Source organism: Eleutherodactylus coqui, chromosome 6, assembly GCF_035609145.1.
Source record: "Eleutherodactylus coqui strain aEleCoq1 chromosome 6, aEleCoq1.hap1, whole genome shotgun sequence".
In the NCBI taxonomy this organism is placed as follows: Eukaryota; Metazoa; Chordata; class Amphibia; order Anura; family Eleutherodactylidae; genus Eleutherodactylus; species Eleutherodactylus coqui.
Window position 1 is genome coordinate 2018037 of NC_089842.1, and position 27650 is coordinate 2045686.

Consider the following 27650-nt stretch of genomic DNA (forward strand, 5'->3'; position numbering starts at 1 on the left):
ACCAGTGGATGGGGGCACACAAGGTGACCGGGCTCAGGACGCCCTCTACAGACCACCAGTAGAGAGGAGCGTCTTACCAGACTGTTAGAGGGGGTGTTGGGACCAGTGGATGGGGACACACCAGGTGACTGGGCTCAGGACCCCCCACAGACCACCAGTAGAGAAGAGTGTCTGACCAGACTGTTAGGAGGTGTTGGGACCAGTGGATGGGGGCACACAAGGTGACCGGGCTCAGGATGCCCCCTACAGACCACCAGTAGAGAGGAGCATCTGACCAGACTGTTAGGAGGTGTTGGGACCAGTGGGTGGGGGCACACAAGATGACCGGGCTCAGGACGCCCCCTAAGGACCACCAGTAGAGAGGAGTGTCTGACCAGACTGTTAGGGGGTGTTGGGACCAGTGGGTGGGGGCACACAAGGTGACCGGGCTCAGGACGACCCCTACAGACCACCAGTAGAGAGGAGCGTCTGACCAGACTGTTGGGAGGTGTTGGGACCAGTGGGTGGGGGCACACAAGATGACCGGGCTCAGGACGCCCCCTACAGACCACCAGTAGAGAGGAGTGTCTGACTAGACTGTTAGGGGTTGTTGGGACCAGTGGATGTGGGAGGGCACACAAGGTGATCGGGCTCAGGACGCCCCCTACAGACCACCAGTAGAGAGCAGCGTCTGACCAGACTGTTAGGAGGTGTTGGGACCAGTGGATGAGGGCACACAAGGTGACCGGGCTCAGGACGCCCCCTACAGACCACCAGTAGAGAGGAGAGTTTGACTAGACTGTTAGGAGGTGTTGGACCAGTGGATGGGGGCACACAAGGTGACCAGGCTCAGGACGCCCCCTACAGACCACCAGGAGAGAGGAGCCTCTGACCAGACTGTTAGAAGGTGTTGGGACCAGTGGATGTGTGAGGGCACACAAGATGACCGGGCTCAGGACGCCCCCTAAGGACCACCAGTAGAGAGGAGTGTCTGACCAGACTGTTAGGGGGTGTTGGGACCAGTGGGTGGGGGCACACAAGGTGACCGGGCTCAGGACGACCCCTACAGACCACCAGTAGAGAGGAGCGTCTGACCAGACTGTTGGGAGGTGTTGGGACCAGTGGGTGGGGGCACACAAGATGACCGGGCTCAGGACGCCCCCTACAGACCACCAGTAGAGAGGAGTGTCTGACTAGACTGTTAGGGGTTGTTGGGACCAGTGGATGTGGGAGGGCACACAAGGTGATCGGGCTCAGGACGCCCCCTACAGACCACCAGTAGAGAGCAGCGTCTGACCAGACTGTTAGGAGGTGTTGGGACCAGTGGATGAGGGCACACAAGGTGACCGGGCTCAGGACGCCCCCTACAGACCACCAGTAGAGAGGAGAGTTTGACTAGACTGTTAGGAGGTGTTGGACCAGTGGATGGGGGCACACAAGGTGACCGGGCTCAGGACGCCCCCTACAGACCACCAGTAGAGAGGAGAGTTTGACTAGACTGTTAGGAGGTGTTGGACCAGTGGATGGGGGCACACAAGGTGACCGGGCTCAGGACGCCCCCTACAGACCACCAGGAGAGAGGAGCCTCTGACCAGACTGTTAGGAGGTGTTGGGACCAGTGGATGGGGGCACACAAGATGACCGGGCTCAGGACGACCCCTACAGACCACCAGTAGAGAGGAGTGTCTGACCAGACTGTTAGGAGGTGTTGGGACCAGTGGGTGTGTGAGGGCACACAAGATGACCGGGCTCAGGACGACCCCTACAGACCACCAGTAGAGAGGAGTGTCTGACCAGACTGTTAGGGGGTGTTGGGACCAGTGGGTGGGGGCACACAAGGTGACCGGGCTCAGGACGCCCCCTACAGACCACCAGTAGAGAGGAGCATCTGACCAGACTGTTAGGGGGTGTTGGGACCAGTGGGTGGGGGCACACAAGGTGACCTGGCTCAGGACGCCCCCTACAGACCACCAGTAGAGAGGAGCGTCTGACCAGACTGTTAGGAGGTGTTGGGACCAGTGGGTGGGGGCACACAAGGTGACCGGGCTCAGGACGCCCCCTACAGACCACCAGTAGAGAGGAGTGTCTGACCAGACTGTTAGGGGGTGTTGGGACCAGTGGATGGGGGCACACAAGGTGACCGGGCTCAGGACGCCCCCTACAGACCACCAGTAGAGAGGAGCATCTGACCAGACTGTTAGGGGGTGTTGGGACCAGTGGATGGGGGCACACATGGCGGTACTACCAGCATTAGCCACACCTGTAACTCCTTGCTTATTGTTTCCCTCCTTCAGCCCTATTGAAGTGCGGTTGTCCACTAGCGGCACATTCCCTTTATAGAGTACAGATTATAAGCAGGTTTGCAATGTTTCATCAGTCTCTTCTGCACAGGCCTTGTAGAATCGCTCTTCAGCTGACTGTGGCAGTAGGGGGCGCTCCGGCTGCGCCTCCACTCCTATCTTTAGTGCATGCATTGTTGCATCGCAGTGCGCAGAGACAGTGACCTGCTCGGCTGCACTAGGAGACTGACCGGGAAGTCCAGGCATTCTCGGTGCCGCCTTATTGGGCCCGGCTGCAGGAACGTATCTAGTCTTACTCGTAGTGAGGATGAGGAGGGATGTAGCAAAGGGATCCTTTCCACCGAAACCGTAATGCGGTCCGAGGTGGAGAGACGGTGCCGCCCGTGCGCTGCGTCCTCGGAGGACCAACCCTTCCAGGTAGTGTAGTCTTCCTCCTCGCAGGGCGGCACCTAAAGAAGCTGTCATGTAGGCAGCTAGAAGCTGCGGGGGATGGGTGACGATCAGACGCTGCACACCGCTGTCACTAAGATGTCGCTCTTGTTTGCAGGAGGATCACTTCCTAGGATTCGGCCCCGATGACGACTTTAAAGCTCGCAGCCCGGTGAAGCCTCCCGCAGGTAATATATATTAACTCTGTGTGTGCTGGCTCTGTTAGACATAAGCTTTCTCTACAGCCCTCTTTACGGAATGAATGAATGAAGATGAACGCCGACCGTTCCGTGTAAACGCAGCCGCCGGTCCAGTAAGCAGGCATTCGCTTTTTTTCTTTGTCCAGGCATAAAAATGTTCGTTGTCTCGTTTGCTAATTGTTGGGTTTAAACGCTGATTGTTCCGTCGCTCTCACTTATACGGTAATGTGAGCCAGCGATATGTCTGGTGGAATAAACGAGTTGTGTGAGCGAGCTGACATCATCGCTGGTTGTGTGTAGACGGACCCTTAGGCCCACCGCCATTAGCGCAGTGTTTCATACGCCATACTGATATCAATGGGGCTCCGCAACTTTGTTTTCCTCTTCTGCTGCATGCGCCACTTTTCCGAAAGTAGGTGGGGCTTGTCAGAAGTGGGGGTGGGACATTGTAGAGGGGTTGGGCAGGAATTGAACACAATGGTTGTCTTTCATGTAGCCTGTGAGAAAGCGGTCCTAGAATGTATAATACACTATGTTAGAAAACAGCTCTCCGGCTAAACACGCGGATCGGGTACTCGCGGAACCCCAGTGGAGTACTATCTTCTGAAAAACCTTGTGGCGCATTTCTACCTTTTACACGGTCCTAGAATGTAGCTGGGAGGGCGATGGGGTGATTCTGTGGCCCCGTCATGGGTGGAGCCTAAAGTCTCGGTGGGCGAAGCTCAGAGCTGTGACACGTCCCCAAAAATTAGATGGGAATAAGACAGGTTTTGTTTCATAGGAAAATACTTAAAATCTGACCCTGCGGTTCAGCCTTAGACTGGGTGCCATCCAACCTGGTAGGAGCAGTGTGGTGTTAGGCTCCGCCTTGTGCGCAGCTCCCCTCGGAGCAGTGTGGTGTTAGGCTCCGCCTTGTGCGCAGCTCCCCTCGGAGCAGTGTGGTGTTGGGCTCCGCCTTGTGCGCAGCTCCCATCGGAGCAGTGTGGTGTTAGGCTCCGCCTTGTGCGCAGCTCCCCTCGGAGCAGTGTGGTGTTAGGCTCCGCCTTGTGCGCAGCTCCCCTCGGAGCAGTGTGGTGTTAGGCTCCGCCTTGTGCGCAGCTCCCCTCGGAGCAGTGTGGTGTTAGGCTCCGCCTTGTGCGCAGCTCCCATCGGAGCAGTGTGGTGTTAGGCTCCGCCTTGTGCGCAGCTCCCCTCGGAGCAGTGTGGTGTTAGGCTCCGCCTTGTGCGCAGCTCCCATCGGAGCAGTGTGGTGTTAGGCTCCGCCTTGTGCGCAGCTCCCATCGGAGCAGTGTGGTGTTAGGCTCCGCCTTGTGCGCAGCTCCCATCGGAGCAGTGTGGTGTTAGGCTCCGCCTTGTGCGCAGCTCCCCTCGGAGCAGTGTGGTGTTAGGCTCCGCCATGCGCGCAGCTCCCCTCGGAGCAGTGTGGTGTTAGGCTGCGCCTTGTGCGCAGCTCCCCTCGGAGCAGTGTGGTGTTAGGCTCCGCCTTGTGCGCAGCTCCCCTCGGAGCAGTGTGGTGTTAGGCTCCGCCTTGTGCGCAGCTCCCCTCGGAGCAGTGTGGTGTTAGGCTCCGCCTTGTGCGCAGCTCCCCTCGGAGCGGTGTGGTGTTAGGCTCCGCCTTGTGCGCAGCTCCCATCGGAGCAGTGTGGTGTTAGGCTCCGCCTTGTGCGCAGCTCCCCTCGGAGCAGTGTGGTGTTAGGCTCCGCCTTGTGCGCAGCTCCCATCGGAGCAGTGTGGTGTTAGGCTCCGCCTTGTGCGCAGCTCCCATCGGAGCAGTGTGGTGTTAGGCTCCGCCTTGTGCGCAGCTCCCATCGGAGCAGTGTGGTGTTAGGCTCCGCCATGCGCGCAGCTCCCCTCGGAGCAGTGTGGTGTTAGGCTGCGCCTTGTGCGCAGCTCCCCTCGGAGCAGTGTGGTGTTAGGCTCCGCCTTGTGCGCAGCTCCCCTCGGAGCAGTGTGGTGTTAGGCTCCGCCTTGTGCGCAGCTCCCCTCGGAGCAGTGTGGTGTTAGGCTCCGCCTTGTGCGCAGCTCCCCTCGGAGCGGTGTGGTGTTAGGCTCCGCCTTGTGCGCAGCTCCCATCGGAGCAGTGTGGTGTTAGGCTCCGCCTTGTGCGCAGCTACCGTCGCCAGCACTGCAGTCCTCATTGCCTTGCAGGACGGCTATTTCATTCCTGCACAACCCGTTTACCACACCTTATAGTATGACGGGCGGAGGGAATGCTGCGTAGATGCGTCGGGCGCAGTGACGGAACGCCGGCCTTCTGTTATGGGTCTGATCAGTCTTTATTCTGTTCCTCTATTTTGTCTTTCAGATCCGTCAACCCCCAAAAAACCTCGTGGCCGGCCCCGCAGCAGCCTGTCCAGAAGCTCCGATGCTTCCTCCACGCCCGCAGAGCACCAGAGCCCGGCGACCGCTAAACAGGATCTCCGGCCGGCAGAGAAAGTAAAGAAACCCGAGAGCAAACCAGAGGAGAAGAGGAGGGGAAGGCCGCCGTCACAGGGGACCGTCAAGTTCAAGTTAGCACAGGAGAAGCGGGATGGATCAGAACCTCTAAAGACTTCTCGAGAAGATAAACCGACACGGAGAAAGCCTTCCGCTGCTTTCCAGCATGCTGCCAAAATCAAGAAACTCAGAACTGTCAAACTGTCTCCACTAAAACCCAAGTTCAAGGGGGAGAAACTGCAAATTGGACGTAAAACTGCAGTTCAGATTGTCAAGCGGCGTGGTAGACCGCCATCCTCGGAAAGGTTCAAAAGCGCAGCCCCTGGGATCATTCTGAGACCGCCACAAGGGGATAAATCCCAAAGGGGCCGTAAGGAAGATTCCCCTCTGCCCTTGAAAGATGAAAGCAGGGTTTCTGTGCGGCAAAGTCCCCGTAGAATCAAACCTGTACGGATAATTCCCACCTCCAAAAGGACTGATACAACCATCGCCAAACAGCTTCTGCAGAAGGCTAAGAAGGGGGCGCAGAAGAAGATGGAGCTGGAAGCGGCAAAACTGCAGGGACGAAAGGGGGGGACGCAGCTGAAGAACATACGGCAGTTCATCATGCCTGTTGTTAGCACCGTCTCTTCCCGAATTATCAAGACACCTAGGAGGTTTATAGAAGACGAAGATTATGAGCCGCCTATCAAGATCGCTCGGCTGGAGAGCGCGCCGAATGGACGTTTTAGTGCGGCATCTTGTGAATCCAGTGAGAAGTCGAGCGCAGCTTCCCAGCAATCCTCGCAGGCCACGTCGGATGAGTCCCGCTCTAGCAGCCCCAGTGTAGACACCTCAACTGAGTCCCAGGCCTCAGAGGAGACCCCTGCTGTCCAAGACGCTCCAGAATGTCTTACAGAGATCCCCCTGGCCACTCCTCAGTCTGTCCCAGAGAGCAGCGGCAGTGGAGTGCGGACTCGTCGCATCTCTAATTGCACCAGAAGTTTTACTTCTAGACAAAGTAAAAAGCTAATTGCTCCGTCATCGCTCCAGCAGTCCTCTGCATCTCCACCGCCACCACTTCTTAGCCCTCCTGCGTCTCTTCAGCCCCCCTCAACCCTTTCCGAGCACTCGACTTGGGTGATTCCTCCTACAATTCCTATACCTACGCCCTTCCTTTCTGCGTCACGCCTGCATGAGAAACGAAGGTCAATTCTAAGGGAACCCACCTTCCGCTGGACCTCCAGACTAGAGTCTCAGTACTTCTCCTCTGCTAAGTATGCCAAAGAGGGCCTCATTCGTAAACCCATATTTGACAATTTCCGGCCTCCGCCGCTGACAGCAGAGGATGTAGGGCTTGCGTCTGCTTCTGGGTTCAGCTCTGTGGTCGCTCCTGGAAGACTGTTTTCTCCATTACATGCCGGTGGGAGGTTCGATGTACCTAAGCGAAGCCCCATACTACGCGCACCCAGATTTACCCCCAGTGAAGCACACTCCCGTATATTCGAGTCAGTGACTCTTCCGTCATCTGTGGGGCGCTCTGGTGGGGCATCTTCCATGATGGGAATGGCCTCCCGTAGAAGGAAAAGGAGGGTTTTCAGTCCCATCCGCAGTTCTGTATCTAGATCACCATCTCACTCCATGAGAACGCGGAGTAGGAGGGAAAATGGCAGCAATGTGGCCGCGACCCTCATACCTCAGTCCTCCACCTCACTTGCAGGCATCTCTGTCAGTCCTCTTACCGCTAGTGCCTTAAACCCAAGCTTTCCTTTCTCTTCCACGTCGATGACTCCAGCGCCTGGGGATTCCGCAGAAAAAAATCCGAAAACGCGGAAGCAAGCCAGCACTCCAGGTGAGCACTTCTCATCCGCTTCCAACAGCTCTCCGGCGCTCTTCCCACTCTTCCCCTCCAGTCCCCAAATGGATCGAGGGAGGAGTAAAAGCCGAGTATCCGAAGAGGCGCTGAAAGAAAGAGAAGCGGAAAGATGTAGGGAAAAGGAGCGAGAGAAAGAAAACTCGCACGACTCAAGAAAGGATAAACGTAAGAAGGGCTCAGATCCTGCAAACAAAAAGGAAAAGAGTGATGGCGAGGCGTTGACCCCCGCTACCCCCATGAAAGTGCTCGCACGGAAGAGACCAGTGATGGCGGAGCCCACCTTAGCCACCAGTCCACCCGCCTTACCTGCAGCACCCGTGTCGGCTAAACATAAGATCTCCAAGAAAGGCCGCGGAGTTACGGAGAAGCAGGACCTGGAAGCTGGTGCCAAATCTCCACCAACAGAAGCCAACGTGGCCGTCCCAACTGAACCTGTCAATCCTGTCAAACCCACCACCACCACCACCATCAGCACCATGTTGGACCAGGCAAACAAGCTTCTGGCCTCAGAAAAGCATGTGGCCAGCCTCCTGAGAACCGCCAAGTGTCAGCTGCAAAACATCGAGAAAAGTAAACTGCGGAAGCAAGAACAACCAAAAGCACAGGTCAGTGACTACAGGAGGAGGGCTCGCATGTGTGCCGTGTGTGAGTGCTGCCGCCTTAGGTCAGTGACTACAGGAGGAGGGCTCGCATGTGTGCCGTGTGTGAGTGCTGCCGCCTTAGGTCAGTGACTACAGGAGGAGGGCACAAGTGTGCCGTGTGTGAGTGCTGCCGCCTTAGGTCAGTGACTACAGGAGGAGGGCTCGCACGAATGTGCCGTGTGTGAGTGCTGCCGCCTTAGGTCAGTGACTACAGGAGGAGGGCTCGCATGTGTGCCGTGTGTGAGTGCTGCCGCCTTAGGTCAGTGACTACAGGAGGAGGGCTCGCACAAATGGGACGTGTGTGAGTGCTGCCGCCTTAGGTCAGTGACTACAGGAGGAGGGCTCGCATGTGTGCCGTGTGTGAGTGCTGCCGCCTTAGGTCAGTGACTACAGGAGGAGGGCTCGCATGTGTGCCGTGTGTGAGTGCTGCCGCCTTAGGTCAGTGACTACAGGAGGAGGGCTCGCACGAATGTGCCGTGTGTGAGTGCTGCCGCCTTAGGTCAGTGACTACAGGAGGAGGGCTCACAGGAATGGGCCGTGTGTGAGTGCTGCCGCCTTGGGTCAGTGACTACAGGAGGAGGGCTCGCATGTGTGCCGTGTGTGAGTGCTGCCGCCTTAGGTCAGTGACTACAGGAGGAGGGCTCGCACGAATGTGCCGTGTGTGAGTGCTGCCACCTTAGGTCAGTGACTACAGGAGGAGGGCTCGCACGAATGTGCCGTGTGTGAGTGCTGCCGCCTTAGGTCAGTGACTACAGGAGGAGGGCTCGCATGTGTGCCGTGTGTGAGTGCTGCCGCGTTAGGTCAGTGACTACAGGAGGAGGGCTCGCATGTGTGCCGTGTGTGAGTGCTGCCGCCTTAGGTCAGTGACTACAGGAGGAGGGCACGAATGTGCCGTGTGTGAGTGCTGCCACCTTAGGTCAGTGACTACAGGAGGAGGGCACGAATGTGCCGTGTGTGAGTGCTGCCGCCTTAGGTCAGTGACTACAGGAGGAGGGCTCGCATGTGTGCCGTGTGTGAGTGCTGCGGCGTTAGGTCAGTGACTACAGGAGGAGGGCTCGCATGTGTGCCGTGTGTGAGTGCTGCCGCCTTAGGTCAGTGACTACAGGAGGAGGGCTCGCAGGATTGGGCCGTGTGTGAGTGCTGCCGCCTTAGGTCAGTGACTACAGGAGGAGGGCTCGCACGTGTGCCGTGTGTGAGTGCTGCCGCCTTAGGTCAGTGACTACAGGAGGAGGGCAGGAATGGGACGTGTGTGAGTGCTGCCGCCTTAGGTCAGTGACTACAGGAGGAGGGCTCGCATGTGTGCCGTGTGTGAGTGCTGCCACCTTAGGTCAGTGACTACAGGAGGAGGGCACGAATGGGACGTGTGTGAGTGCTGCCGCCTTAGGTCAGTGACTACAGGAGGAGGGCTCGCATGTGTGCCGTGTGTGAGTGCTGCCGCCTTAGGTCAGTGACTACAGGAGGAGGGCTCGCATGTGTGCCGTGTGTGAGTGCTGCCGCCTTAGGTCAGTGACTACAGGAGGGGGGCTCGCAGGAATGTGCCGTGTGTGAGTGCTGCCGCCTTAGGTCAGTGACTACAGGAGGAGGGCTCGCACGTGTGCCGTGTGTGAGTGCTGCCGCCTTAGGTTCGGCCATCAGTATCCGTTTGGGGGGGGCGGCTCCGGGCCCCGTTGACCGGCTGTGGGGTGCGGCCTGTGGCCTCTCCGTTATACAGGGTGGCCCAGATTAATGTAAGGCCGTTACAAAACCAGTTCAATGACAAATTGTAACAAAGGAAATGAAACATTCTGAAAGTTCATCTGTCTGTTTTCGCCATAACGATCAGCCGTCGCACCCTGCGGATCAATGCAAGCTTGGAGGCGGTGAGCCGCATGCATCGCTACAGCTGGAGCCGCATGCATCGCTACCCCGAGGTTTGTACCGGGGATGGACCATCATCCAGAACGGAAAACAATCCCAACTCATTATGGACTCTGCGCTCCTGACTGGTTAGACGGGGCATCTCCAGAGCGTTGGTTAGGCAGGCGTGGGCCGGCTCGCTCGCCGGGTCTTACCCCACCTGACGTTTTCCTTTGGGGCTGTCTTTGGAGTACAGTGTGCACGCATCCCATTACAATAGTGGACAAATTTAAGCTTCAAATGTGTAGGGATGCGTGCGAACCTGTGGCTTATCTCCAAGCTTGCGGCCATCTGGGGGGTGCGGCAGTTGGACATTAGATGAACTTTCTGAAAGTTTATTTCCATTTGTTCCAATTTCTGTCATTGAACTGGTTTTGTAACAACCTTACATTAAGCTGCTTCTGGGCCAGCCTGTATGTTGGGTGCAGCGCTGTACATTGTGTAGTGGCAGAAGCTGGTACAACAGCTCTGCGGACTGAACTACAGAGCGGCCATGAGATCGAAGAACGTGACTTCACAGGACTGAGGCCGCACTTCTTGTAACACGAACCCCCGCCCATCTGATTACGATGACCTCTTTAATAATCATTGCCACCACCACTGCTGCCCGTTTCGGTGCGTGCTGCATATACTTGGAGTTTAAATGGTTTTTCCAAGACACCAAAAATGTAGCTAAAAAAGTGGATGTTATAAAAACAAAAGTATTCGCACCTCTTGAACCCCCGCCGCCCAGGGCTACCCGCCAGGGTTTGTTTTTTAGTGCTGCAGCATCCTTGTCCTCAGCGGTACCATCTGGAGGCGGGCACATCATCATTCCTGACCCATGACCGCTTCCGCCAATCACTGGTCTCATCAGTCACATGGGAAGTTGTCATCGCTTCAACAGTGGAAAGCGAAGCATGCTGGAGAGCACTAGAATGGCGGGGAATTGAAAAGAGGAGTTTTTTGGGGTCTCGGAAAACCCCTTTAATATTACTGCAGCATGCAGTCGTCATAACTCCCCCCCCCCCCCTCAGTGCTAGGTGTTGCATGCTGGGAACTTGAATTGCCGTATGAAGAAAATAAAACCCGGACGCCGTCAATTTAAGGTCTAATTCGGACCTAAAAGCACCTTGGTGCTAACAGGTGGGTTACCTTTTGGGGTGCGTTCACATGTAACGGAATCGGTGTGGATTTTCCGCAGCGGTAAATCCACACCAAAGTCCACATCAGAAAAGGGAAGCAGTCGGAATAGAGGACAGCGCTGCACCATGATCGCTAGTCCCTGCTCTGTCCTGCAGCGCTTGTGCCAGATGTGAAGCTCTAAGCCCAGGTACCGGTCAGCTCACCCGCTCCTGGCACCGGTCAGCTCACCCGCTCCTGGCACCGTTCAGCTCAACCGCTCCTGGCACCGTTCAGCTCAACCGCTCCTGGCACCGTTCAGCGCACCCGCTCCTGGCACGGGTCAGCGCACCCGCTCCTGGCACGGGTCAGCGCACCCGCTCCTGGCACGGGTCAGCGCACCCGCTCCTGGCACGGGTCAGCGCACCCGCTCCTGGCACGGGTCAGCGCACCCGCTCCTGGCACGGGTCAGCGCACCCGCTCCTGGCACGGGTCAAGCGCACCCGCTCCTGGCACGGGTCAAGCGCACCCGCTCCTGGCACGGGTCAAGCTCACCCGCTCCTGGCAGCGGTCAAGCTCACCCGCTCCTGGCAGCGGTCAAGCTCACCCGCTCCTGGCAGCGGTCAAGCACACCCGCTCCTGGCAGCGGTCAAGCTCACCCGCTCCTGGCAGCGGTCAAGCTCACCCGCTCCTGGCAGCGGTCAAGCTCACCCGCTCCTGGCAGCGGTCAAGCTCACCCGCTCCTGGCAGCGGTCAAGCTCACCCGCTCCTGGCAGCGGTCAAGCTCACCCGCTCCTGGCAGCGGTCAAGCTCACCCGCTCCTGGCAGCGGTCAAGCTCACCCGCTCCTGGCCGCTGGTCACAATCTCACTGCAGTGTAGCTGCGTACACTTGTGGACTAGGTGCACCAGTACTCCCAGCATCCCTTACTGGGCACCGCTGCCGGGCAAGTGATGCAGAAGTAGGAGGCCTAGACTGGGTGAGCTGACTGTCCGGACCTAGAACTTAAGTGAGAACACTGCCGACACAATCGGTGCAGCGCAGATGCCAGGCAGACCTGGGGGTGGCGGTCGCGGTGCAGCTTGACCCCAGTGACGATCCGCACTAGTGCTACAGATTTTGACGCTGTTTATGATGTGGAGTTTACATGGATTTTGGTGCGACAGTCTGCAGCAAATCCGCCCCATGCGGCATACATTAACACGGCGGCTTGTAATGAGCGCCCCGCCATTGGTCAGGTGATACGGAAGTGGCGCCCACAGGATAGGGGAGAAACGTCTCGCTACGGAGGGACTGACCGCTGGGAGCCCCAGCGGCGCCGACATCTGCAGACCCCGAGCTTCCCGTGTGAAGAGAGCGGTGGGGTGTATGCGGGACCACCGCTTCATTCACTTCTGTTCATGAAGGAGATTGCTGAGCGCATAGAATGGAGCGGTGGACACGTATACACACCGCCACACGTGAAGTATATCCATAGGGGTCCTCTTGGCCTCCGCGTAATAACGGTTATACCTCAGTACTCTAAAAGAGGATGGACTAGCGAAGTAGACGGCACAACTCAATGTAATGGTGTCCGCCCTGTGGGGGTGATGGAGGGCCACCGTATGGCATCTGTCGTGGTCTCCATTAAATGTATGTTTGGAGATTGTCCCGGCACATGTACATTAAATGGTGGCTATTACCGTGATGTGGGCGGAGCCTCAGTTGAATTCTGTTTTTCAGTCCGCCGGCAGTTTCTTCCTCGCAGTGCGCTGCGGTCCAGCCATAAAACAACACAATTTTCAGTGTTTACTTTGACTATTTTGTATGCAGCTATCGGGAGACGCTTGATCTGGTAATGACGGCCAGCTAGTGGTTAGCAGCCGTGGAGCCCGTTGGGTGGCCCCTTCTGCACCGTTCAGCCTAGTGAGCAATAGTCACCAGCTAAATACAGTTTTTGTACTTTTAAACTGTCCATATAAATGAGATAGAAGTCAACAGGATGAGCTGCGGATCATGTGACTATGGGGGCTTCCGAGTGTTCTCCAATGGTAGATATCGGGGAATGAGGGATCGGGCATATTGATGTCAGTAGGCCCCATCCGTTGTTCTTGCAGGAGATGAGCAACTGGCAGTGATCTCCCTGGTGATATAAACGCTTGACCAACCAAACGCATGTTTTTATGGTGGAATTGGGATAAATGGCTGCGGCCTGAACCTTTATGGGTGCGTGTACTTATTACTAGACTATACCGACAACCTGTCTGGTAAACCCAAAGCTATTGGATAGTGGCGTTGTCTGGAATTGGCTTGGATGATGTGTTGGCATTCTCAGGCATTGGCTAGCGAGCAGTGTTGGCGTCACTGAGCATTGGCTAGGGAGCAGGTTTGGCAGCGTCGGGCATTGGCTTGGGAGCCATGTTGGCGTCGCAGGGCATTGGATTGGGAGCTGCGTTGCTGTCGCAGGGCATTGGCTTGGGAGCCTCTTTGGTGTCGCCAGGCATTGGCTTGGGAGCCTCTTTGGTGTCGCCGGGCATTGGCTTGGGAGCCTCTTTGGTGTCGCCAGGCATTGGCTTGGGAGCCGCGTTGGCGTTGCCAGGCATTGGCTTGGGAGGCTCGTTGGCGTCGCAAGGCATTGGCTTGGGAACCTCGTTGGCGTTGCCAGGCATTGGCTTGGGAGCCTCGTTGGCGTTGCCAGGCATTGGCTTGGGAGCCTCGTTGGCGTCGCCAGGCATTGGCTTGGGAGCCTCGTTGGCGTTGCCAGGCATTGGCTTGGGATCTCTGTACCTGTTATACTATTGTGGGTTTCTGTTTCAGGGCCAGGAGAGCGATTCATCTGAGACCTCTGTGCGTGGACCCCGGATCAAACATGTCTGCCGAAGAGCTGCTGTGGCGCTGGGACGGAAGAGGGCCGTGTTCCCAGACGACATGCCCACGCTGAGTGCCTTACCTTGGGAAGAGAGAGAGAAGGTCCTGTCTTCCATGGGGAACGATGGTGCGTCTATCACTGTCCAGAACGTAACATTTAGGCCGTGTTCGCCTGAGGCGGGGGAGGGATCAGGGCGGGCGGGGGGGATTTGCTTTAGAAATTTTGCACATAAAATCTGCAGCGTTTATAAGTAACAGCAAAGTGGAGAAGATCGCATCCAAGGTGCAGCAACAATCTGCAGGGACGCTGCCCGCGGTGCCAGTTATAGTCCATGATGCAGAACGTCACTGCACATTCACCCGTTACAATACAAAAGGTGAAACCTGCTGAAAACCCGCGGAGGTTCTGGCTGTATTTGCTTTCCAACACTCAGAGAGAACACATAGGAGCAAACCAAGGCCTAATCACTGGACCGTCGCCGTCAGCGCACGGTTACTGCAGTGGTCACTCGCCGCCCATCAGCCAATCACAGGCTTCAGCAGACAGTCGTGGTTCATGGCGGAATCCCCTCTGAAGCCTGTGATTTGTTGAGCGGTCCCTTGCAGCAGCTGCGATGGAGCCGGGACTATCTGAGCGGTGAGAATGCCTTCAGCCGCTCTTCTTCTGAGTGTTGTAAAGCCCTTGTAATGGCCGCGCCGCTGGGAGAGTGGGGCTGACCTCTCCCCATGATCACTGCCGGAGTCTTTCCATTCCTGTTCCCCTGTGTAATATTTCTGCCCTTCTTTCTCCGTGTAGACAAGTCCTCCATAGCGGGCTCCGAGGACGCCGACCCTCCCGCTCCACCCCTTAAACCCATCAAACAAGTCACTCGCAACAAAACTCCGCAGGAGCCTCCGGTAAAGAAGGGCCGGCGATCGCGCCGCTGCGGCCAGTGCCCGGGCTGTCAGGTGCCAGATGACTGTGGCGTGTGCACCAACTGCCTCGACAAGCCAAAATTTGGAGGACGCAACATCAAAAAACAGTGCTGCAAGTAAGCGTGCCATTACTGTCCGGGCTTAGGAAGGTTCGGCAACCTGGGCAATGTTTGTGCCAGGTATTGGCGCCAGGAGATGTAAGATCGGATTCATAGCCTCCGTACAATGGGGTGGCGGGACGCCGGGGTGTTGCAGGAGTATTCTATTAGCTCTACAGATAACCGTATCGGCACGCACAACTGTCAAGAGCGTACTTCCCATATCACGTAGGGGGCCACCGTAGATATGCCACCTCTGCAGTGAGAAGTTATTACTAAATGGGGAAGAAGGGGTTTGTAAAAAGGGGTCCAGTGAGACGTATTGCCTGAGGGTCCACGTAAACCAGGAGACGGCCCTGGCATAGGTTATAGGGTTGCCCACTTTTAGGGTGTGTTCACATGCAGTGGATGTGGTGCAGATTTTGCTGTGGATTTGCATAAAATTCTGCCACGTGTGAATGCACCCTAAGGGGTCTACAAATGTGCGGTGCTTGTGTCTTCATGACGTTGTGCTTCTATGTTCCTATTTCTGAATCCGTGCCCCGTTGCTTGGTCGGCCTCCTGCCCCCCTGGACGGCACTCGTGTCCATGAGATGGCAGCATGTGGGCGACCAACAGCTCACCATAGCTCTTCCATTGTAGTGTGCCTACTACCTGTACTGGACGATGGGAAGGAGGCATGGTGAGGTGTTGGTCATGTGCTCCTCCATGGGCCACCCTAGTATGGACGACAGCGCTGCATGAGCGTGTGGAGGGGTGCGAGGAGGTCAGAAACAAGAGCGGGTACAACTTCAATGCAGACTGTAGCAGTGACTCCCAAAGTATCGGCTGCACATTTCTAAAGACTCTCCTAAAAGTTGCCGACTGAAGATGACGGATCATGTGGATGAAAGAGAAACCTTGTTTGATCCCGGGCCCTAGGGACAATGCCTGGACAGCAAGAAAAGGAAGTGAGCTCCCAGCATCATCTGTGAGGGTCTCATACAGCTGCCAGCCACAACATTCAGGAGGTGGAAGCTATCGATGACCGAGCCGCAGTATAGGCCTTTAATAGTAGATCAGCGGTGGTCTTCCATTCCGGACCCCCGTCGATGAGCTCTTTACAGGGCCAGTACACTAGTGCATTGAGCTTATTTTTGCAGGAAGCAGACAGCTCCATTCCCACTGCAGTGGCCATTCTTGGTATTAACCCTTTAAGGACCAAGCATGGTAAATATACGGCACTTGGTCCTGGGCTATAATTCCAACCTATAGCAAAAGTTCGGCACGGGATTAAAGCTTCTGCAATGAAGCAGGACCAGGTTGGGTCCTCGGCTGTTAGTCACAGCTTAGAACCCGGAGGAGGAGGAAGAAGAAGCAGCCCTTTTTAACTGCTTCTCCCTTCTCCTTTCCAGCCTACACAGCGCAGAGAGAAAGTGGAAGCGCCTGGTGCTAACGTGACCGCCGGGTGCCGTCTGTCACAGCAGAGCTGTAGGGTCCTAGAAGACCCTGATCAGCTCTGCCAGTGACTAATGTCACTACAGGGGGGTGTTTCCCTTTAGTGGGGCTCCTATGGATGCCCCGGTTACAGGGGTAAAGTGTGAAATAAAAAGAATAGAATGTGAATGAACCCCAGAGGTCTTATATGACGTCATGGAGGACATCGATGATAAAAAAGTAATATATATATAAAAAACACCGAGACCAAACAAAGTGTATATCAAAACGTCCGAAACAGAAGGAGGAACCCATTCCCATTCTTTATTTTAGCTTAAATATACAAATTTTAAAAATGAGCTATAAATTTAAAAAAAAAAGGTGTAAAATCCCTAAAAAGTGTCTGGTCCTTAAGGGGTTAAAGGCAGTTTCCATTGAAGTGAATGGCCTACAATGCCAAGTCTGGCCACTGCAGTGAGAACGGAGTGTACAATGGCCTCGGAATGACTGATCAGCAGGAGACCCGGGTGGCAGAGGACAGTCCATCAGTAATTTACAAGTGGACAACCCCTTTGAGACCACCGACAAGCACTAGAGAAACCAATTTTGGGTTTTCTTGGGGTTGGATATTGAGAACTCCTCGTCAGGATAGTTTATAAATATCGGGTCAGTAGGGGTCCACCTCTCCGATCAGCATGCTTGGTGGAGTGTTGCAGCCTCTTCACAACATACCAGGCACAGCGCCGTACATTTCCTAGTGGCGTTGCCCGGTATAGCAGCTCAATTCCATTCACTTGAATGGGATCTGAGCTGCTGAATGAACATGACCTTGCTGGCCTTCAATCAGCTGATCATCAGGGGCCCCAGGCATTGGCCCCTCACTAGATTTGGATGACCTATCCAGAGGACAGTTCATCAGTATCCGAGTGTCTATAAACGCCTGTTTGCCGCCGCTTGATTTCTGCTTTTCATTTTTTGAAGGATGAGAAAGTGCCAGAATCTGCAGTGGATGCCCTCAAAAGCGTTTTTACAGAAGCAAGCGAAGGGTAAGCGTCTGCCAGCGACCCCTCCGGCTGCCCTCGGCTCCGCCTCCCTTTTGCTACGATCTTGTATCGATTATTTATTTTCTTATGTTTTTAAGCGGCAAAAAGAAAAGAAAAGAAAACTAAAATGGCTGAAAAGAAGGAGGCCGCCGCGGCCGTGAAGCCGCCCCTAGAAGCCGTCTCCAAGACTGCAGTAGCGCCAGTAACAATCGCCCCATCTCCGGTCCGAGACGAGCCTCCCCTTACTCCTCCGCCACCCCCAAAAAAGAGTGACCCTCCAAAGAAGGTTGTCGAGGAGAAACTAGAGGAGGAGAGTCAACCGGCACTTACCACCGAGGTCAAGCAGCCACCTACCGTACGAAAAATCACAAAGCAGCTTCACCCGCAGCCGCAGGTCAATCCGACGCCATGCCAAACCAGTCCGCCACCAACACCCTCTCGCAAGGAAGCCCCCAGATTAGCCTCTTCTGAGCCGAGGAAGAAACAGCCTCTCGTCCCTCCAGAAACAGGTGAGAGAAGCTGATTAGTTTACCATCAGACACATTTATGGAAGCGAAGAACTATTTTAACCCGGTCTGATCCGTTGCATCGGGGAGGTAAGTTCTGGACTGGAGCGGGGAGTCCCGGGATCTTGCGTATCTGAACTCTCCCAAAGCCTTGGATACTGTGCCACATAAGAGGTTGGTATATAAGATGAGAATGCTCGGTCTGGGGAGAATGTGTGTACGGGGGTAAGTAACTGGTCAGTAATGGAAAGCAGAGGGGGGTTATAAAGGGTACATACTCTGATTGGGTCACAGTAACCAGTGGCGTACCACAGTGGCAGTATTGGAGGGGTCACTAGTAGAGTACCACAAGGGGAGGTATTGGGTCACTGTTACTAGTGGGGTACCACAGGGGTCAGTATTGGAGGGGTCACTGTTACTAGTGGGATACCACAGGGGGCAGTATTGGAGGGGTCACTGTTACTAGTGGGATACCACAGGGGGGCACTACTGGACAGGTCACTAGTAGAGTACCACAGGGGGAGGTATTGGGTCACTGTTACTAGTGGGGTACCACAGGGGGCAGTATTGGAGGGGTCACTGTTATAAGTGGGGTACCACAGGGGGCAGTATTGGAGGGGTCACTGTTATAAGTGGGGTACCACATGGGGGCGTATTGGAGGGATCACAATTATAAGTGAGGTACCACAGGGGGCAGTATTGGAGGGATCACAATTATAAGTGAGGTACCACAGGGGGCAGTATTGGAGGGATCACAATTATAAGTGGGGTACCACATGGGGGCGTATTGGAGGGGTCACTATTATAAGTGGGGTACCACATGGGGGCGTATTGGATGGGTCACAATTATAAGTGGGGTACCACAGGGGGCAGTATTGGAGGGATCACAATTATAAGTGGGGTACCACATAGGGGCGTATTGGAGGGATCACAATTATAAGTGGGGTACCACATGGGGGCTTATTGGAGGGATCACTATTATAAGTGGGGTACCACATGGGGGCGTATTGAAGGGGTCACAATTATAAGTGGGATACCACATAGGGGCGTATTGGAGGGATCACAATTATAAGTGGGGTACCACATGGGGGCTTATTGGAGGGATCACTATTATAAGTGGGGTACCACTTGGGGGCGTATTGGAGGGATCACAATTATAAGTGGGGTACCACAGGGGGCAGTATTGGAGGGATCACAATTATAAGTGGGGTACCACATGGGGGCGTATTGGAGGGGTCACGATTATAAGTGGGGTACCACAGGGGGCTTATTGGAGGGGTCACGATTATAAGTGGGGTACCACAGGGGGCTTATTGGAGGGGTCACAATTATAAGTGGGGTACCACATGGGGGCGTATTGGAGGGATCACAATTATAAGTGGGGTACCACAGGGGGGCGTATTGGAGGGGTCACAATTATAAGTGGGGTACCACATGGGGGCGTATTGGAGGGGTCACAATTATAAGTGGGGTACCACAGGGGGCAGTATTGGAGAGATCACAATTATAAGTGGGGTACCACAGGGGGCAGTATTGGAGGGGTCACTATTATAAGTGAGGTACCACAGGGGGCAGTATTGGAGGGGTTACAATTATAAGTGAGGTACCACAGGGGGCAGTATTGGAGAGATCACAATTATAAGTGGGGCACCACAGGGGGCAGTATTGGAGAGATCACTATTATAAGTGGGGTACCACATGGGGGCGTATTGGAGGGATCACAATTATAAGTGGGGTACCACAGGGGGGCGTATTGGAGGGGTCACAATTATAAGTGGGGTACCACAGGGGGCAGTATTGGAGGGGTCACAATTATAAGTGGGGTACCACAGGGGGCAGTATTGGAGGGATCACAATTATAAGTGGGGCACCACAGGGGGCAGTATTGGAGGGGTCACAATTATAAGTGGGGTACCACATGGGGGCGTATTGGAGGGATCACAATTATAAGTGGGGCACCACAGGGGGCAGTATTGGAGAGATCACTATTATAAGTGGGGTACCACAGGGGGCAGTATTGTTGGGGTCACAATTATAAGTGGCGTACCACAGGGGGCAGTATTGGAGGGGTCACAATTATAAGTGGGGTACCACATGGGGGCGTATTGCAGGGATCACAATTATAAGTGGGGTACCACATGGGGGCGTATTGGAGGGGTCAATTATAAGTGGGGTACCACATGGGGGCGTATTGGAGGGGTCACAATTATAAGTGGGGTACCACAGGGGTCGGTTTGGAGCCCCATGCTTATTAACATACCAATGACCCGGTAGACGGACTGTGCAGTAAAATATAAATATTTGCAGATGATACAAAACTATGTAAAGTAATGAGGAGGACAGAATGGGGGTCCATATAGGTGTGTATGTGGGTGCACGGGGATCTGGTAAGTTGAGGGTTTGGGCATAAAACTGGCAGATGAGGGGTAACACTTACAGTGGAGCTGAACTGGAGCAGCCAGTGTCAGGCAGCCACTGCCAAGACAAATATGATCCAGGGGGGCATCAGGGCACGTCTAGGGGCGCATGACGAAAACATTGTTCTTCCTCTTTACAAGTCACTGGACAGACCACACATGGGATATTCTGGACGGTTTTGGGCAGCGGTAATCAAGAAGGACATATCAGAGCTTGAGCGCATACAAAGGGGGCAACGAAAGTAATGGAAAGGGCGGACTACAAGAACCAGAGAGGTCATCAAAATTGGGGATATTCACTTTACAAAAAAGATGGTTAAGGGGTAATCTAAAAACTATATATAGAAATATCGGGGGTCAGTACAGAGATCTCTCCCATCATGTATTATACCCAGGACTGTAACAAGGGGGCGCTCTAATAACTATGTATAGAGATATCAGGGGTCAGTACAGAGATCTCTCCCATCATCTATTATACCCAGGACTGTAACAAGGAGGCGCTCTAATAACTATGTATAGATATATCAGGGGTCAGTACAGAGATCTCTCCCATCATCTATTATACCCAGGACTGTAACAAGGAGGCGCTCTAATAACTATGTATAGATATATCAGGGGTCAGTACAGAGATCTCTCCCATCATCTATTATACCCAGGACTGTAACAAGGGGGCGCTCTAATAACTATGTATAGATATATCAGGGGTCAGTACAGAGATCTCTCCCATCATCTGTTATACCCAGGACTGTAACAAGGGGGCGCTCTAATAACTATGTATAGATATATCAGGGGTCAGTACAGAGATCTCTCCCATCATCTATTCTACCCAGGACTGTAACAAGGGGGCGCTCTAATAACTATGTATAGATATATCAGGGGTCAGTACAGAGATCTCTCCCATCATGTATTATACCCAGGACTGTAACAAGGGGGCGCTCTAATAACTATGTATAATATATCAGGGGTCAGTACAGAGATCTCTCCCATCATGTATTATACCCAGGACTGTAACAAGGGGGCGCTCTAATAACTATGTATAGAGATATCAGGGGTCAGTACAGAGATCTCTCCCATCATCTATTATACCCAGGACTGTAACAAGGAGGCGCTCTAATAACTATGTATAGATATATCAGGGGTCAGTACAGAGATCTCTCCCATCATCTATTATACCCAGGACTGTAACAAGGAGGCGCTCTAATAACTATGTATAGATATATCAGGGGTCAGTACAGAGATCTCTCCCATCATCTATTATACCCAGGACTGTAACAAGGGGGCGCTCTAATAACTATGTATAGATATATCAGGGGTCAGTACAGAGATCTCTCCCATCATCTGTTATACCCAGGACTGTAACAAGGGGGCGCTCTAATAACTATGTATAGATATATCAGGGGTCAGTACAGAGATCTCTCCCATCATCTATTCTACCCAGGACTGTAACAAGGGGGCGCTCTAATAACTATGTATAGATATATCAGGGGTCAGTACAGAGATCTCTCCCATCATGTATTATACCCAGGACTGTAACAAGGGGGCGCTCTAATAACTATGTATAATATATCAGGGGTCAGTACAGAGATCTCTCCCATCATGTATTATACCCAGGACTGTAACAAGGGGGGCGCTCTAATAACTATGTATAATATATCAGGGGTCAGTACAGAGATCTCTCCCATCATGTATTATACCCAGGACTGTAACAAGGGGGGCGCTCTAATAACTATGTATAATATATCAGGGGTCAGTACGGAGATCTCTCCCATCATGTATTATACCCAGGACTGTAACAAGGGGGCGCTCTAATAACTATGTATAGATATATCAGGGGTCAGTACAGAGATCTCTCCCATCATCTATTATACCCAGGACTGTAACATGGGGGCTCTAATAACTATGTATAATACATGACGGATCAGTACAGAGATCTCTCCCATCATCTATTACACCCGGACTGTAACAAGGGGGCGCTCTAATAACTATATATAGATATATCAGGGGTCAGTACAGAGATCTCTCCCACCATCTATTATACCCAGGACTGTAACAAGGGGGCGCTCTAATAACTATGTATAGATATATCAGGGGTCAGTACAGAGATCTCTTCCATCATCTATTATACCCAGGACTGTAACAAGGGGGCGCTCTAATAACTATATATAGATATATAAGGGGTCAGTACAGAGATCTCTTCCATTATCTATTATATCTAGGACTGTAACAAGGGGGCGCTCTAATAATTATGTATAGATATATCAGGGGTCAGTACAGAGATCTCTCCCATCATCTATTATACCCAGGACTGTAACAAGGGGGCGCTCTAATAACTATGTTCAGATATATCAGGGGTCAGTACAGAGATCTCTGCCATCATCTATTATACTCAGGACTGTAACAAGGGGGCGCTCTAATAACTATATATAGATATATCAGGGGTCATTACAGAGATCTCTCCCATCATCTATTATACCCAGGACTGTAACAAGGGGGCGCTCTAATAACTATATATAGATATATCAGGGGTCAGTACAGAGATCTCTTCCATTATCTATTATATCTAGGACTGTAACAAGGGGGCGCTCTAATAACTATGTATAATATATCAGGGGTCAGTACAGAGATCTCTTCCATTATCTATTATATCTAGGACTGTAACAAGGGGGCGCTCTAATAACTATGTATAAAATATCAGGGGTCAGTACAGAGATCTCTCCCATCATCTATTATACCCAGGACTGTAACAAGGAGGCGCTCTAATAACTATGTATAGATATATCAGGGGTCAGTACAGAGATCTCTTCCATTATCTATTATATCTAGGACTGTAACAAGGGGGCGCTCTAATAACTATGTATAATATATCAGGGGTCAGTACAGAGATCTCTCCCATCATCTATTATACCCAGGACTGTAACAAGGGGGCACTCTAATAACTATGTACGGATATATCAGGGGTCAGTACAGAGATCTCTCCCATCACCTATTATACCCAGGACTGTAACAAGGGGGCGCTCTAATAACTATGTTCAAATATATATGGGGTCAGTACAGAGATCTCTTCCATCATCGATTAGACACAGGACTGTAACAAGGGGGCGCTCTAATAACTATGTATAATATATCAGGGGTCAATACAGAGATCTCTCCATCATCTATTATACGCAGGACTGTAACAAGGGGGCGCTCTCTACGTCTAGAGCAGTGTTTCCCAACTCCAGTCCTCAGGAACCCCAACAGGTCATGTGTTCAGGATATTCTTTAGTAAAAACGCCTGTGTTAATATCTGAGAACTGACAATAATTACATCACCTGTGGTGGTTAGGGCCGCCGTCGCTGGTTGGGGTCGTGTGGCCGCCGTCGCTGGTCGGGGCCGCTGTCCCTGGTCGGGGCCGCTGTCGTTGGTTGGGGCCACCGTCGCTGGTTTGGGCCGCTGTTACTGGTTAGGGCCGCCGTCGCTGGTTGGGGCCACCGTCGCTGGTTTGGGCCGCTGTTACTGGTTGGGGCCACCGTCGCTGGTTTGGGCCTCCGTCGCTGGTTGGGGCCGCTGTTACTGGTTAGGGCCGCCGTCGCTGGTTGGGGCCGTTTCTAGGGATGTCAGACTACTGTTCAGTTTGTGTCCAGTAATAATACCAGTAATGAGACGTATAACCACCTGACCGCTCTGTTATCATGGGAGGCTTGTTTTTCCTGTTTTTACATCTTGTGCATCTCTTGTTTCCCCAGGTTGTGAGCAGAGCAAGCAGAAGAAGCTGGCGGCCAGACTCGGGGTGTTACTGCGATCCAAATCCAAGGAGAAGGTACGTACCGCAGCTTCAGAAGAGTTGGACTAAAGTTTTAGGTTATCCCCTATCCAGAGGACGGGGGTATCTTGCTGATGGGTCACTGCTGAGACCCCCAGACTCATCTCCAGAATGGGATTCCTCTGTCCTATTCTGCCTGCACCACGGTGGTCTGTTCTCCCCCCGCATTGTCGTGAGCATGAACGGAGTGCAGCACATACTGGATTGGTTCTTGCTCAGCTATCCCCGGAGGTGACAGGAGCGCTTGTGCGACCAGCGCTCCCTTTAGTCTCCTCCTCACTGCAGGGGATGTAGTAACCTCATACTGAGGACAACAGGGGACATGGGACCACAGATTCCTAAATAGGTGGGGTCTCAGCGGTGAGACCTCCACCGATCGACAAGTTATCCCCTTCTTGTGGATATCCTGTGGATGGGAGATAACTTGTAATCTTGGTACAAGCCCATTAAACCTAAAGTCCATAATCTGCAAGCACTGACACAAAGTAACACGAATATCCCGGCCGTACGCACGAGCCACTAAAAAGCGGGCCCGTAATCTGTCAACATGACCCTCTCACCGGCCCGCAGTGACGGATCGGAGTGAATTTTGGCTTTTCTCCAAAAACCCCCCAAAAACCAAAATAATTTGTGGTAAAATGCGGTAAAACTCTGGGGGACATATAATGTGTTGGAGTTGTTACTGGCTGCACTCTGGGGGACATATAATGTGTTGGAGATGTTACTGGCCGCACTCTGGGGGACATATAATGTGTTGGAGATGTTACTGGCTGCACTCTGGGGGACATATAATGTGTTGGAGATGTTACTGGCCGCACTCTGGGGGACATATAATGTGTTGGAGTTGTTACTGGCTGCACTCTGGAGGACATATAATGTGTTGGAGTTGTTACTGGCTGCACTCTGGGGGACATATAATGTGTTGGAGTTGTTACTGGCCGCACTCTGGGGGACATATAATGTGTTATAGATGTTACTGGTCGCACTCTGGGGCACATATAATGTGTTGGAGATGTTACTGGCTGCACTCTGGGGGACATATAATGTGTTGGAGATGTTACTGGCTGCACTCTGGGGGACATATAATGTGTTGGAGATGTTACTGGCTGCACTCTGGGGGACATATAATGTGTTGTAGATGTTACTGGCTGCACTCTGGGGGACATATAATGTGTTGTAGATGTTACTGGCTGCACTCTGGGGGACATATAATGTGTTGTAGATGTTACTGGCTGCACTCTGGAGGACATATAATGTGTTGGAGATGTTACTGGCCGCACTCTGGGGGACATATAATGTGTTGGAGATGTTACTGGCCGCACTCTGGGGGACATACAATGTGTTATAGATGTTACTGGCTGCACTCTGGGGGACATATAATGTGTTGTAGATGTTACTGGCCGCACTCTGGGGGACATATAATGTGTTGTAGATGTTACTGGCCGCACTCTGGGGGACATATAATGTGTTGGAGATGTTACTGGCCGCACTCTGGGGGACATATAATGTGTTGTAGATGTTACTGGCCGCACTCTGGGATACATATAATGTGTTGGAGATGTTACTGGCCGCACTGTGGGGGACATATAATATGTTGTAGATGTTACTGGCCGCACTCTGGGATACATATAATGTGTTGGAGATGTTACTGGCCGCACTCTGGGGGACATATAATGTGTTGGAGATGTTACTAGCCGCACTCTGGGGGACATATAATGTGTATAGATGTTACCGGCTGCACTCCGGGGGACATATAATGTGTTGGAGATGTTACTGGCTGCACTCTTGGGGACATATAATCTGTTGCACATGTTACTGGCCGCACTCTGGGGGACATATAACGTGTTTGAGATGTTACTGGCTGTACTCTGGGGACATATAATGTGTTGGAGATGTTACTGGTTGCACTCTGGGGGACATATAATGTGTTGGAGATGTTACTGGCTGCCATCTGGGGGACATACAATGTGTTGTAGATGTTACTGGCTGCACTCTGGGGGACATATAATGTGTTGTAGATGTTACTGGCCGCACTCTGGGATACATATAATGTGTTGGAGATGTTACTGGCCGCACTCTGGGGGACATATAATGTGTTGGAGATGTTACTGGCCGCACTCTGGGAGACATATAATGTGTTGGAGATGTTACCGGCTGCACTCTGGGGGACATATAATGTGTTGGAGATGTTACTGGCCGCACTCTGGGATACATAGAATGTGTTGGAGATGTTACTGGCTGCACTCTGGGGGACATATAATGTGTTATAGATGTTACTGGCCGCACTTTTGGGGACATATAATGTGTTGGAGATGTTACTGGCTGCACTCTGGGGGACATATAATGTGTTGGAGATGTTACTGGCCGCACTCTGGGGGACATACAATGTGTTATAGATGTTACTGGCCGCACTCTGGGGGACATATAATGTGTTGCAGATGTTACTGGCCGCACTCTGGTGGACATATAATGTGTTGGAGATGTTACTGGCCGCACTCTGGGGGACATATAATGTGTTGGAGATGTTACTGGCCGCACTCTGGGGGACATATAATGTGTTGGAGATGTTACTGGCCGCACTCTGGGATACATATAATGTGTTGGAGATGTTACCGGCTGTACTCTGGGGGACATATAATGTGTTGGAGATGTTACCGGCTGCACTCTGGGGGACATACAATGTGTTGTAGATGTTACTGGCCGCACTCTGGGGGACATATAATATGTTGTAGATGTTACTGGCCGCACTCTGGGGGGCATATAATGTGTTATAGATGTTACTGGCCGCACTTTTGGGGACATATAATGTGTTGGAGATGTTACTGGCTGCACTCTGGGGGACATATAATGTGTTGGACATGTTACTGGCTGCACTCTGGGGGACATACAATGTGTTATAGATGTTACTGGCCGCACTCTGGGGGACATATAATGTGTTGGAGATGTTACTGGCCGCACTCTGGGGGACATATAATGTGTTACAGATGTTACTGGCCGCACTCTGGGGGACATATAATGTGTTGGAGATGTTACTGGCCGCACTCTGGGGGACATATAATGTGTTGGAGATGTTACTGGCTGCACTCTGGGGGACATATAATGTGTTGGAGATGTTACTGGCCGCACTCTGGGATACATATAATGTGTTGTAGATGTTACTGGCTGCACTCTGCGGGACATATAATGTGATGGAGATGTTACTGGTCGCACTCTGGGGGACATATAATGTGTTGTAGATGTTACTGGATGCACTCTGCGGGACATATAATGTGTTGGAGACGTTACTGGCTGCACTCTGGGGGACATATAATGTGTTGGAGATGTTACCGGCTGCACTCTGGGGGGCATATAATGTGTTGGAGATGTTACTGGCCGCACTCTGGGGGACATGTAATGTGTTGGAGATGTTACTGGCTGCACTCTGGGGGACATATAATGTGTTGGAGATGTTACTGGCCGCACTCTGGGGGACATATAATGTGTTGGAGATGTTACTGGCCGCACTCTGGGGGACATATAATGTGTTGGAGATGTTACTGGCTGCACTCTGGGGGACATATAATGTGTTGGAGATGTTACTGGCTGCACTCTGGGGGACATATAATGTGTTGGAGATGTTACTAGCTGCGCTTTGGGGGACATATAATGTGTTGGAGATGTTACTAGCTGCGCTCTGGGGGACATATAATGTGTTGGAGATGTTACCGGCTGCACTCTGGGGGAGATATAATGTGTTGTAGATGTTACTGGCTGCACTCTGGGGGACATA

At 52.8% G+C, this 27650-nt stretch overlaps 1 protein-coding gene across 1 annotated transcript in view; it reads left to right on the forward strand.

The window, feature by feature from the left end:
- The window catches only part of KMT2A (lysine methyltransferase 2A), a 131227-nt gene that overhangs the window by 33695 nt on the left and 69882 nt on the right, over positions 1-27650 (forward strand). Inside the window, exons 2-8 of the mRNA XM_066606047.1 lie at positions 2827-2896; positions 5214-7804; positions 13633-13810; positions 14480-14714; positions 17094-17158; positions 17254-17664; positions 23805-23878. Of these exons, the coding sequence (XP_066462144.1) occupies positions 2827-2896; positions 5214-7804; positions 13633-13810; positions 14480-14714; positions 17094-17158; positions 17254-17664; positions 23805-23878 (3624 nt within the window). The remainder of the gene's footprint in view (positions 1-2826; positions 2897-5213; positions 7805-13632; positions 13811-14479; positions 14715-17093; positions 17159-17253; positions 17665-23804; positions 23879-27650) is intronic.